The sequence below is a fragment of the Halyomorpha halys genome, unplaced genomic scaffold, assembly GCF_000696795.3.
Source record: "Halyomorpha halys isolate HHAL.00 unplaced genomic scaffold, Hhal_1.1 Scaffold571.1, whole genome shotgun sequence".
Classification (NCBI taxonomy): domain Eukaryota; kingdom Metazoa; phylum Arthropoda; class Insecta; order Hemiptera; family Pentatomidae; genus Halyomorpha; species Halyomorpha halys.
This window is the reverse complement of record NW_027113281.1, coordinates 340163-354506: the sequence shown is the minus strand read 5'-3', so window position 1 is coordinate 354506 and position 14344 is coordinate 340163. Positions and strand designations below refer to the sequence as shown.

The window sequence follows — 14344 nt, the reverse complement described above, 5'->3', positions numbered from 1 at the left end:
AATTGTTTCTGTAGCAATATTTCTTGCAATGTTTTTAAAAATAGAGATTTAGGAGATTAGATGTCGTTCAATTTACATTCAATATTTTATTATATAAGTTAAACGTATACTCTAAAATAATTATATTTGAAATGTTGATGCTGATAGTAGGATTGAAAATTGAAATACCAATGACTAGTTTTCATAGAGGAATTCAAATTGATTTCCACAAGTCTCTCAGTTTTAAGTTATTATAGATTAGTCGTTTTATCATCAAGGATGAAACCAGCTTAAAAGAAAATATTGTGACGAAATTCTGATTAAAGTTCATCTTTACTTTTATAGTATTTGTTCTGCTTATAAAACAACCCTACTTACCGAAATTCAGTTCATTTGACCCCCTCTGGATCTGAGTTATATAAAGCGGAAAAAAACAAGAGATAAATACTAAATTTTTTCTCCATAACTAACTAAAGCTCTAATCCTCCACAGATCATCCTCTACATCATCAATCCATCGGAGCCTCCTCTCCACCAACCTCCTGGTATGTCCTATAATAGTCGATTCAGGTTTCCAAAAATCCTTGAAAAAAAGGCTAAACTGTGATGATTCCTTTGTGTAACAGGTATAAAATGTATCACCACACTCCTCCAATGATTTCCAATACATTTCCACAGTCTTTTTCTTTTTCAGAAAAAAAAACGACTAAAAAATAAACAAGCAGTTTGTAATTCTTCAGCGTGAGGTATTAATAGCTATTAAAACAAAAAATGGCTAGTATAAATTTACTGTATAAATCTGTTTTGTGCTAATCCTTTCCCGGTTTATAGTTATACAAATTGTATATAATATCGGTTATATGCTATTATTCTGCATAAAAACCTGTGAACTAATTAAATTTTGTATTATATTGATAAAACGGACCTAATTTTGATATTTATTCAGTTTTTTAAACTAATAAATGTTATTTTGTTTTATTAAAACTATTTTGCAGGTTTATCAGTTTTTGAATCCATAGTAATGGTTTTTAATACCAAAAACTTTTTTATTCCTTTGTTGTGATTAGGTAATTAATAAAATAAAAGCTTTGTCTTGAAGATCCTTGAAGTTGAGTAAAATTGTTTATTTGTAAAAATCTATTCGGATTCTTAATATTGATTAAGAATATTGCAAAACTACTAAATATTGTAACTTAGACATCAATCACTCCGCATTTGTATTTTTTTTGTGTACATTTATTTTTCCAATATCAGTATCACTTCTCCTCCTCCCAGATGAGGAACCTACCACCAGACCCCACAACCTTCGTTCCTCAGGAAGACGAATCCAAGGACCCCCTGCGAAGATCGGCCTCAAGAAGTAAATCAGACTAAGGAAGCCGAAGAACCGGAGTGGGGCACTGTTTACATATAGGGAAGGGAGGGAGAGCTCTGAGATCAGGGCTATATTTAGCGTTGGGTCGGCGCCGTACTCCTCTACGGCGGGCGTCGCCTGTCCGGGGGTCGGGCTGGTAGGGGGTACGGCGATATATAGCCTGAGGGCGAGTAATCATCCCGCTAAAGTATAATAGGATATTGTCTATCATGTCTTAAAGGGGGTCGGTCCCTGTAATTGTAGCTGTCATATAGGAACCCCAACATTAAGAAAAGAAAACAAACTTATCTAACGGATAATCAATAGAATAATATTTATTATTTGATCTAATTAATAAATTTATTTACTATCTGTTCGTGAATTTCTCTTGCAGATGGCATTAGCATAAAGTTTATTTTATATATAGACATTTAACTACTAACTAACAACTAGATAAAAATAATTGGTAATAAAAATTAAGAGATAATACAGCTTTAATAAAATACATAAATTACATTCTGTAAACTAAATCTCTTAGAGTATTGCTCTTACAAAGATGCAGTTAATTAATTCAGATATAGTCAATTAATTAATTAAAGGTGAAAATATAAACTGATTCTCCTTTTTTTAAGTTAATTGATTAAAATTTACCACTCTATTTACAAAAATACAATTAATAAATATAAAGTTAGATTAATTTAACCCGGCTATTACTAATAGAAATTAAATAAAGTTTGAAATATGGCTTATTAGCTATAAAAATCCATTTAGTGATTATTCTTTTGAAACATGCGATTTAACTGATTTAAAAAAAAAAACAATACAAATATTTTAGGTAAATCAATTAATTAAGAATTTGATAGTAAACTTCAAATGCGGCTGGTTTTGAAAATCACGTTTTTAGAATAAACTGCTTATATCAATGAAATTGAATTTCTGTTTAATGTTATTTTTTACAATTATTTTCTTTCTTTTTCTTTTTTTATATTCTTTCTTTTTCATTTTTAGAATAACGTTGTAGACGTCTTTAGAGACATTAATAAATTACTTCTGAATTGAATTCTACTCATTTTCCTTTATGTCTGCGTGTGTGTATTACCAATCTGTACTGTAGTTTTATTGAAATGTATAGATAAGACAAAAGTAATGAATGTTGAACCATGCAAATATTACACAAGTTAAACTTGTAAGATGATACTTCTAAACTTGTAATAACTTCCTAATATATACATCATGCATTAGGAAAGTATGATTTTTTTTTTTTTTTTGATCAGATCGAACGTTACTTAAGTGATAAAAAAAAGTTTATCTGTCAATCTTATACAAAAATGACTAAATAATTATTCCTGTTAGATTACATGTTTATTACTCTTTTAACATATATTACTATTTTTTTTAATTATACCTATATTTAACAAACAACAAGTATTTAAAGGAGAGCTGTTATCCTCCCGTATACTGCTATTCCCCCCAGTCTCTCCCTTACCCCCCCACCAGGCGGGATCCGAAGAAAGCAGCCGGCGGATTAGCCCGACCTTGACCGGGTGGAAGCGCCTCTTCGGCCGCTAGTTCTGCCATTACCCAAATATACCTCAGTTTTTATATCACTGTCATCATATAATAATCTATTGCTATCATAGTACTAATATTTAAAAAAATTAATTAATATAAAAGAAGGACTGCATTAAAAGTAAGTAATATATAATATATGATATGCTTCGTTAAGCTCAATCATAACTGTTCTACTTTAAAAAAAATCATTCAAATTTTATTTGTTATGTATTTTACTATTATTCTTATTATATAGAAAACACGAGCTTAAATTCCTCTAGAAAATATATATTAAAAAATTATTTTAGTCAACGCTTAGAAATTTTTTTGGCATAAGCTAGCCTAACTCCTCCGTAATTTGGCAGCTTCATGAATGACAAGTCACCGGCATTTCCTTTATTTTTTTTTCTCTTCTTGGACCTCTTTTTCTCATCTAGTATTTTCCCACTGTCCAACGTTTATCATATTTTTCAATACAATAGTAAATAAAAATTATACTAGTTTTGAAAAAAGTAAGTTTTTTATTTGTAATTATTTAAAAGGAACCTCGTGAGAAATTAATTAGCAATTTTTTTAACCATTGAAATAAAGTAAGCTTATGTGATAAAAATAAAATCATAAAATATTAAAAAAAGCTAAAACTATTCAAAAATGTTGAAATTCTTTAATACAAAAACTAATAAGATTTTAGAACGTTTATTAAATTATTAAAAGAAAAAAAAAACATTGTTTAGATCTATGAAGTCTAAAAATATATAATTTTCTCAAAGGTAATTGTCAATTTTATCAGATTTTAAGTATTCTCTCTGTTGATTTAATCTTTTTAGTGTTCTTTGTTTTATTTTATTGATCACTCATCCAGCGACATTTCAACAGATCTGCTGGATTCTGTCGTTTTCTTGCAGTGCCTGAAATTTTTTAAAAATATATAATGTTCTCCAGTTGATATTTTCCTCAACCTACGTTGCTGAATACCACACGCGTGGCATTTCAGTGCCTCTAGCCTATATGATAATTCTTATATACAAAGACCCGTTTCTTGGCGACACATTGCCACTTACAGACCTGATAGACGATGACAGAAGATATAGGAAGACATAATCTAAATATGTAAAGTTGACGGTAGGATTTGAAAGTGAGAGGAGCTGAGCGGGGACAGACGGACCGACTGGTGGTGGGGAGATGGCGCCAGTGCTCCCGGCGCCACACCGTTTTAGACGGCCCCACTCGAAATATCACCGCACAAACCAGTGGTCGCCAATGTTCTTACCTCTTGGTGGCATGGCGTCTTCTTCTTCGGTCCTCAGCTTCCTGGATGTCTGTCCAGTCCGTCTTGTAATAATTTCCATTATTGCCTTCGCTGACCTCTTTCAGTCCTCACTTCGCTGTATAAGAGACGGATGTTTTCTCTTCCTAAAAACAACAAGACAAAAAACTATTCAATTCGAACTGAATCCGCTAACCCAATTTTGATTTACAAATTTTTTTATTATCTTCAGTTACAGTATTTAAATTTAAATTTTAAAAAATGTACTTAAACCCTTACCTATTTTACAAACTGTTTATAACAAAAATACAAGTAATTTAGTCTTTCATAATTTTTATTCAATCGATAAAACATCATAAAAACCAATTTTTAGAACAGATATCATGACTAGTCAAATAAAAAGGGTCATCAATTTGAAATGTTTGTTCAAAGCCTATATGCGTAGGGAAAAGAGGATTTAGAATTGGCATTAAACTTTAAATTATTTTGAACGATTGCATATCGTGTGTTGTAAGGGGAGATAATTTTAAACAATATGCCTAACGTCATCCAGTTGCTGAAGAAATCCACCAATAGTACCCGATAAAACCAACAGAGCTGCGCCACCGTCCTAAGACCAATTTCGTATTAATGTTAATCAATGATTAAAACATGGAATATCAATAAATGACATACTTTTAAGAGTAATTTATTATTTTTTTTTTAGGCAGGGTACAATTTTTTTTTTTATATAGGAAAAAAAATGTATCCGAACCATGTTGTAAAATATTTAAAAAATCGATGAAGGATACAGGCGTTTTGCCTCAAGACCGATTATTTTTAAAACTGAAGTTATTTTGTATTTTTAAATTCCTTCGTGGTAAATAGGCTCTGATGAGCCGAATTTGGGAAAATCGTAAAGATTTGTTTAATTTTTACTTTTATCCCTGTTTTCATTAATCTTAACAATTTAATTCATTACAAAAATTCACATGAATACTAAATTTTTGATCATTAAAAAAATGTGCATTACTTATAATCCAACTAAATTCAATTTTTGACTGAGTCTGTAAAAATCCTTTTTTGCAAGAAGCATTGGTTTGGAAACTTGATTTTTCAATTATGAGGCTACTTATTTATTTGAGCAATATTTGTCTTAATTCATTATAAATATTTTATTCTACCATAATATATGTAATAATGAGGTGAAAACAGAGAATTTGTAGTATTTCATATATTTTATTCCTTTTTTTTCTTTTTTTAATGAAATTTAAAATCCATTCATCTGTTTGTTACATCAATACTTAATATTTATTTATTTATTTTTAGATGAAAAATTGTAATAAATTATTTTTATGTCTGAGTAATTTTCCTCCTTTTTTTTTTTTTTTTTTATTTTATATGTAAATAAAAATGAATGAAAATGCATTTTTATAAATCACTGAGTAAAAATTTTTATTTTCGATTGACAAATTAATTTTTTGTTTGTTTTCTCAATGACAGTAGAAAATAACTTTTTTCGTTTAGATATTCTTGTTTTATTTATTCTATTCTTTATTACTATTTCTTTCACAAAATACATTATCAGTTGTTTTAAAATGTTAAATAAAATATTATTGTAGTTCATACAGTACAATATTTCTGTAATTTCACTAATCTTTAATAACAGCATTATAATTATAATTTATTTATTAAACCCTTTTATAGCCTAGAGGCATAGAGAAAGGGTTGTCATAATTAGTAAAATAACTAAAATAAAATAAGTAAAACGAAAAAATTAAAATCTTGCTGTACAAAGGAAAATAAAACACTTTTAACTTAAATTTAGTTCCTGTGTGTATAGTATTCATAGTTTAAGATTGTATTTCAGATAAAATAAAATAAATTTATACGTAAAAGTAAAGATCTCAGATTTTTTTTTTAAATTTCATAACGTTTGTTTTATAAGTACTACGATCCAGTAATCGTCTTATTGGACGCAATAAACTTTCTTTAGTATAGTACATTTTATTAGTAGTTATTAGTTTATGATGTATTAATGATTTCATCTTTACACCCCGCCTTGGCAACCCACCCAGCCTCTAGATAAACCCAGTTGCACACTCCCCCGACAGGCTGTGACAGTTGCATAGCCTGTCGTGCAGCAGTAATTTATCGCAGTGCCCTCGGAGGCCCAAGGTCGGCCGGCAAGGTCATATACTTGACTCCCGCCTGTGGTGCTTGATGCCCCTTAGGATTCCTGGCATAGTATGGGAACACCGCCAACTCCTGGCAGGGCTGTAGTTCGGAGTAGTTCATCCGTCGTCTGAAGGAAGGAGCTGAGATATCTCTCGAGGAGAAGGATTTGACGTATCGAATGGGGGGGGGGGGGATATGAAACATGGGAAGGGTATCCTGTAAAACTGCTCGAAATGAGCGATGTTATGAGATCTAAGCTCCATAAAAATAAATTGCCACAAATGATACAATAAAATGTTTTTATTTGAAGTACATTATCCATTCTTATTATTCTTGCTTCTACTTAGCTGTTTGAACATACAGCTTAGACTCTACTAAACAAAGTCCAATCGAAATCCTCCAAAGATAAAAACACCTCTCTAGTTTGTTGTCATATATATATTCTCGATAACTACGAGGAAAAAAGTAAAGGCTGTTTGTTAAAATAATTATACATTTTAATTTTCCTAATATATTTGGCTTTAAACGGGATATTATTACTATTTTCCAAACTGGGTAAATATTTATGCTTTTCAATTAAATTCAATTTAATTTAAATAATAAAATTCTTTCATAGTTTATATATATCATTTTTTAAGTTCTTCGAGAATGTTGATTGTTTTAAATGAACAAAATTTTAAGTTTTTAGGAGTCAATTTTAAAAATTCTGTTATTTGAGCAACCCTGGAATAATACTGGCTGACAATAAAGACTAATTAATTATACATTGATACTACGAGTTTAATAAAATCTATGGAACTCTTTTTCGGTAAATTAGTATAAGATCGAAGATTTTAAGTGGGACTACCGCAAAGCCTATTTTAGTAAAAAACAAAAGTCGCTGTAACATCCCTGGCTTATGGCTATCATAAATATTTCAGTTTCTTACAAATTTTATTTTTTGAGCTAGATCATATACATTTAGGATCAATTAGGGACACTTGTTTGACTCGAGGTATCTTACTTACACATCGCAATACTACATATTTCAAATATGTTTTATTTTATTGTTAAATATTAAATTTATAAACTTCTCATACCTCATAAATATTAACTCCTCAACAACTTCCGACATTACTCTACTTTCGAGAATTTCCTCGTAAACTAAAATCCATGCTCACAGTCGGGGTTGTTAACAAGAAGACTTATCTCACTCAATTCTTCGGCGAAGTGAATCAAGCAAGGTTCCCTCCTAAGTGGTTTGATATCTACTCGCCGAGGAAGTTATTTTTAAGTCGGCGGCGCGGTCTTTACGATCGGCTGGACGTTCTGAACGAAAATAATATCTGAATAAATAAAACGAAACCATTAAAGAGTCCATTATGCTGGAAAAGATTGGGATTATCTGAAAGTAGAATGAGAGGAGGCTATAAGTGGTTTGGGCGATACGGTCGCTATGAAGGCGCCACCTATCTCCCGTGGACACTGGTAAATAGGTTATACAACACAGCGCTCTGGCCACTTCCTCTTAGTCCATCTGTCTCTATTTTCAGCTCGTGTTTCATAATTAAAACTTATCCTTCAGTAGAAATATACATCGTAATTAGATTTTATTTCACTTGTAGCTTCTGTAATATACCCCAAACAAAACAGTATTCGCAAGATGATATAAGGGTCACCTTTGAACTGTTAAAAGCCCAGAAAGGGTAATAGATATCCATATCTGCAAAATGCAATTGTAATAGAAGACCAAAGTTTTCCGGACCTTTTTTCTCATCCAAAATACCCTTAAATTAAATTAATTTTAACCATTGTAAAATTACTTTAATTATAATTATAATTACAGAATTTTTAATGTAAATATTTCTTAAATTAAGTCTTATTAGAGATTCATTGACAGTATAGATTAAGATGGACTCTCCTTACTTTGTTTATTTTATGGTCAATTTTAACAAATTAGACAACTTCGCTGTACCATTAGAATTTAGTGTTTGGACTCAGTAGGAAAAGAAGTTATTCCAACATAAATAAGTTAAATAAAAGACAAAAATGATAGTGCCCTTGATGTTGAAATGTTATAAGTTATGAATGAGTTCTAAAAAAAGGAAATTATATAGATAGTTTTCTCTGTGCCCAACTTAATAATACAGAAAATCTTCGAGTCATTAACTTATAAGAGCACATATTTGTATTTTTATTTATGTATATTTATTTTGTAAATAAATATGTGAGATAAATTCTATCAAAAGTCCGATATATTTGTTTTGCGAACATATCATAAATGTCCGATTAAATTAGCTAACACTAATTAACTAATTAGTGGTTCTCACAAAAATTAGCAAAATTATGAGTTGCCTTACAGACTAATATAGGTTTTGTTCTTTCTTTATTTTTATGATTAGGAGATTTTGTTTATTAGCTGCACTGTTTCCAATTGAATAAGGTACCATCTGAATGTAGTCGTGGATTAGGCAAACTTAACTACCTATCCCACCAACTCGTGCTGTATGCCCGGCACGATGTGATTCTCCTAATCACCGCATTGGCACACTTCTGATTGGCAGAAAGAAAGGGGCTCAAGGCAATCAGTCCTCATGATAATTCCCATTGAACGTTGGGCAGAGCACCCTTTGTATAGGAAACAAGAGGCGCCATCGGCCATTGTTGCAAAGAGGTCCTTGTGTTCTTGAATGTAGTAATGAGCTTTCACGGCTGTCTCGGGACTCATTGGCGCCAGTCTCTAACCTTACCTCGGTTTTTTTTTTTATTATTATTAAGCTGAACACAAGATGCTTCTTCGAGGCGTAGTCATCTTTTGAATCGCGAAGGTAGGTTATAGGAAGTGTAGTCGATGGTTACCCATTTTATTTCGTTCTTCCCAATCCTGATTCAGAACCGCACGATCAAGATAAACGTTGATGGATATTTTCCTACCCCTGATTCAAATTATTCTAATGTTTGAACATTACATCTGAATATTTTTTTTTGTCTTTCATCTCTTTATAATGACGAACAAAAAACGTTTTGATCCCTTTCCAGTAGGCCATCGAATTTTACATTTCTAATGATTTCTTTTTTGTTTTGTCCTGGATCTCTCACCGCTCTCAATTCTTTTTTTACTTTTTAGAGCTCATAAAATATTAAGTTTTTTCCTCTAAGTTCTGTTCTTTTTCGACATTATGATTATCTCTATTGCGTGTAGAGTGCGTAGTCTTGATTTCATCTGTCATCGATTACTTATAAAAAATGCCAGAACAAATTCTGCCTTGTTTGCTTATTGATCCTACCCCCCCTTGTTTGCCTTGCCCATAATAATATCGCGACTGTGAGAATTGCTCCTGAGGCTGAACCCCCCACATGTTGCTTCAGCAGCTGTTGCCCCTCCCCCTTATCGTCCTGACCCAGTATTATTATGTCTAGGTCTGTTCCTCCCGGTTTTCCTCCCATCTCCATTGTATATCGAACCAACGAGAAAGACCTTCAGGGTATATTATAATAATTATTTCGAGTTCTTTATTTGTGTTTGTTAAATGTTGGTTGGTCCGCAGTTATTGTACTTGTACGATACTAATTCTAATGCTCTTACAGAACATTCTCAATTTGTTTTCAACTTTACTAGATACTAGTTAGTAGTCTATGCTATTGTAATTAATAATTCTTATAAGGTCATACTAATAAATATTTGTTAATCTATGATGGAGTATTCTTGTATAACTAATTTTATTTTTGTTTTGTTTTTTAGAAGTTCACCCCGGCTGGTGCCGACTGGCCTACTGGGAGCTCTCGATGAGGGTGGGCCGACAGTTTCCCGTCCACAACCAGTCGGTCAACGTCTTCTGGCACCTTCCTCACGGGGACGGGCTGTCCCTGCGAACCCTGGCGGCCAACGAACCCCAGCCGCCTAGCGCCGTCCTCAAGGCGAGGGACAAGATCGGAAAAGGTGGGTTCTTTATCCTTCGTCTTGTCGAGGGTTTATTTTATCTTCACTGAGATCATGAATCTTATGCCAGGCCTCTTCCATAATACCAGAAAAATAACTATGTTGATAGCTCACTGGCTTACTTGACCTCTATTATTAATATTTACTTTATTAAGGTTATATGTCAAACGTGCTCTAAGTTTTAACTTTATAAAGAAAACAAACATATGAAGGGTTCAGATACGAAGGAGAACGATTTAAAATTTTATGAATGAGAGATCTATCTACCTTTGCTTGAACCAAATTTGTGCTTCATATTGGCAAATTTGAGAAGTCATCAATAGCTACTAATTAATTGTATTCAGTAATAACCTTGTCTAGACAAGGTGCTAAGAGCCATAACCATAATTTTGAGAAACAGAGCTTCTCAAAAGTTACAGATTCCTATAAAAATCATTCTCTAGATAGAACTATATCACTCAACTAGTTCCTTAATTTTTCAACGGATGGCACTGAAAGCAATTCATGGCAAATAAGGTATTAACACATTTTAAAGCAAAACAGTTTAGTTGGGAGTGTTTTTTAAGGGTAACAGCATTTTTGGAAACTTTGTTTGTTAGAATCTAGTCAATTTATTTTTAATTTGACTATTAATCTATTATCTATTATTATTGTTTATACTGGAACGTAAAGTTTTTTAGGCTCAAGTCTATAATAAAAACATTTTATTCCTAAAATTGTCTCCTGTCCTCTTTTATCTTATCTTCTAATCAACTTATATAAAAATCATTCGTATTTTTAAGGGTCCTTGCAACTTATCTAAATATTGTATACACGCTAAGATACACTTGTATGAAAAATTGTTTTAAAAACTTCTTTGAAAATAAACTAACTCCAGAGAACTAATGGTCCAAACAGAAGAACGTACATAAAAAAGCTGATGCATGAAATATGAATCAGTTCTGGTAAGAATCATAACTAAAATAGAATTTATTTAATTTGCCGATACAGTATCATGTACTTAGTTATTAGTTTTGTATCTTAGTTGTGTGGTTTCCAATCATCTGTTGATAACTGTTGTGTTACACCCCCTTAAACCTTTCCTAACTTTTGAGGGATAAAAAAAAACGTTCTTAAGTTATACCAAATTAACGTATTTTCGGTTTTGTTGCACTAGAGCCTTCGTTAAGAATTAAGGATTGATTCATTTTCTTGCACCAGTCAGATTTGATCAGAAAAAAAGATGAAAGATGTTTTTGTTATTTATTTTAGTTGAAATTTTCATCGAGGGAGCTCTCTATAAATTATAGGAATGGTGTAAATTCTAAAAAGTGCTAAAAATTATTTTTCTAAGTTGATGAATAGTTTGGAATCGTGTATGTTTCAGGTTATTTCAAACCTGAAATTATAACCATGTCAAATTTAAAAAAAATTCAGTACTATTTAAAAAAAAAATTAACGAACATTCTTTTATTCGATTTTCTAAAATCACTATTATGGATATACATTTTAGAATTGGCACTTAATGACTGAATGAAAACCTCCCAAACCTCAAAGAAATGAGAGATCCCACTCTGCAACCTGATTCAGGAATTCAGCTAAACTCTGAACACATTCTCACATTTATGCGTCATCAAAATAAACTCGATTTTTTCGGTTTTCCTTCATTTCCTCCTACGATGAAGCCCAACTTGAAAAGCTGATACACCGCAGGTGAAAATCGGGAGCTAGGTGACTATTGGGCGTACCCCAGATCAATAAGGCAACATCTGACCCAATGATAATATACTCCTTAGTACGTTGAACCCTCGATGTCTAGACGGTAGAGGGATATTCAGTTTCGAAAACAGATCTTCGAGTGCTATCCTTGGAAAGGTATTGATTTAGTTGTTGATAATTTTGTCATAATTTCTCTCCTCAACGTTACTAAATAAAATTGACTACTAATAAATTACCATTTCTAGTACTGAATCCTAACGACAAAATGGAGTTCATACCAGCCTATGGAAAATGTTATAGTTTTGGAAAAATAAAAATGTAATAGTTGGCCCCAACTCCTTAAGTTGTAAGATGTGATCTAGTAATCGCCCATTAGAATATTAACTGTTGCTATTGTGGAGGTCGGGAGGCCATGCCTTTTGCCTGCTAAATTAGCGTAATTACTAATGAACCTAATGAACCTACTGCATCTTCTCTTCACCTAGCCTTGTATTTATGCTTCTTCCAATATGTCTCCCTCCCTCTTCAACCCGATAACGATTTATTATCACATTCTGTAATTTGTCAGAAATAAATTTGCTTTTGATATACTACTTTGATTGCCAAAGGCTTTCCAGATCTCATTGAACACATCATCGTAAAAATGCCTCAAAATATCTGTTTTTTCTCACTGGTATTGAACTGAATTCGTTGATAGTTCGAACGGTAATTTTTTTGTAAATTAAATTAGAATTAGATTTTTTAAAACTTATTTACTCTACTTCTCTTCATTATACTTTGAACTTATACATTTCTTTTTATGTTTTAGGAGTTACCCTTAGTAAAGAGGACGACGGTATCTGGGCGTTCAACCGTTCGGATTCCCCCATCTTCGTGAACTCGCCGGCCCTGGACGACCCGGACTCGAGGTTCTTCTTGGTCTACCGGGTCCCGCCTGGACATTGCCTTAACATCTACAGCGGTACCCCGCGAGCTCCCCGCTGCCAGAGTGGCCCTATCGACCTCAACTCCGTGAGGATAAGCTTCGCTAAGGGTTGGGGCCCCAAGTACTCCCGCCAGGACATCACCGCCTGCCCAGTGTGGCTGGAGATCCTCATGGCCCCCTGCAGGTGACACAGCTCCCAACGACTTTGAGGAGCCCTCATCTCATCAGCTTTAAAGGGAATATTGTACTTTTTCTACGAACGTTTTGTTGCGCCAGTTCTTATTATTGCCATTTAGTTTTTTGTTTTGTTTTTTCGTTGGTAATGTCTATTTTTTCTGTTTTCTTTTTTCTTAAACGAGCTTTTTTTCCATTAGTCTTAACTGCCAATTTGTACCGATGAAACTTATAAATAAAAAAAAAATGTATACTGTTAATCTATTATCTATTGTATTAATTTATTATATTAGAAGAAGATAGTTGACTATCTGAAGTAGATTGTGGGAAGATAGTCTGAGTGGCGGTCAATAAGGTTATTGAAATAGTAGAAGAAATCTATTTATTGTTAACCAACATTTTGCCTCACTTTGCAGGGCTGTCAGATTGAAAAAAAGATGACAACTGAAATGTTTGTTAACAATAAATAGTTTTCTTCTACTATTTTGATACCTTTATTGACTGCCATCCAGTTTATCTTCCTACAATCTAATTTATTATATTCAACCCCAACAGTCCATTATTGTGCAATGAAAATTGAAGTGAATTCAGTGTGATAAAGAGTCAGATGGAAAAACGATGAAAACATTTCTATGATTTTTTCTCAAAATTTGAATATTTCAAGAAATCAGTTTTAATAAAAAAGAACGGAACCTCATTTAAAATATTAACTGATATTTTAAATGAATATTTCTGAATCAATAACATTAGTGAAGCCTATTTCATTTAAGAAAAACAAATTAAAGAATTCCTCTGACCTTTTATCAGCCCATTCATATTTGTGTTTGAACTTCAAGGTTATGTTATATTTAGGATATGGTCACAAAAAAAAAATTAAATAAAAAGGAATTGCAATAAATGAATCTCATTTTTTTTTAATATATTTTATTTGTTAGTCCTAATGTATTGTTAGATTGCCATTTCATGTAAAAACTTAGAGCAAGTATAAAGAAATTACTATGATTTAATCATGTAATTACTGATTATTTATAATTTGAATCAATTTGCTTTGTCCATCGAACAAAATATCTTTGATAGTTAACATTGGAAAATGATTATGATCTCAAATGGAGAATAATTAGGTAACAAATAAAATATAATAATAAATTATTTATTCTTTTTAATGTTGGTAGTTTAAAATGTCATGATGTTTGTGATAAAGGATAAAACTGTTTTGTTAAATATAAAAGTTGTTTCAAAGGTACACATTATTTTACATTGGCAGAATTTGTATATGTTTATTTTATACGTTTTCATTTCAATTATAAAAATAGCTCGTCCA

At 31.9% G+C, this 14344-nt stretch overlaps 1 protein-coding gene across 1 annotated transcript in view; it reads left to right on the top strand.

Moving 5' to 3' along the window:
* The window catches only part of Dad (Daughters against dpp), a 71745-nt gene extending 57763 nt beyond the window's left edge, over positions 1 to 13982 (top strand). The window contains exons 4-5 of the mRNA XM_014426356.2: positions 10029 to 10226; positions 12733 to 13982. Coding sequence (XP_014281842.1) covers positions 10029 to 10226; positions 12733 to 13037 — 503 coding nt within the window. The 3' untranslated portion in view covers positions 13038 to 13982. The remainder of the gene's footprint in view (positions 1 to 10028; positions 10227 to 12732) is intronic.
* The last annotated feature ends 362 nt before the right edge of the window (positions 13983 to 14344 follow it).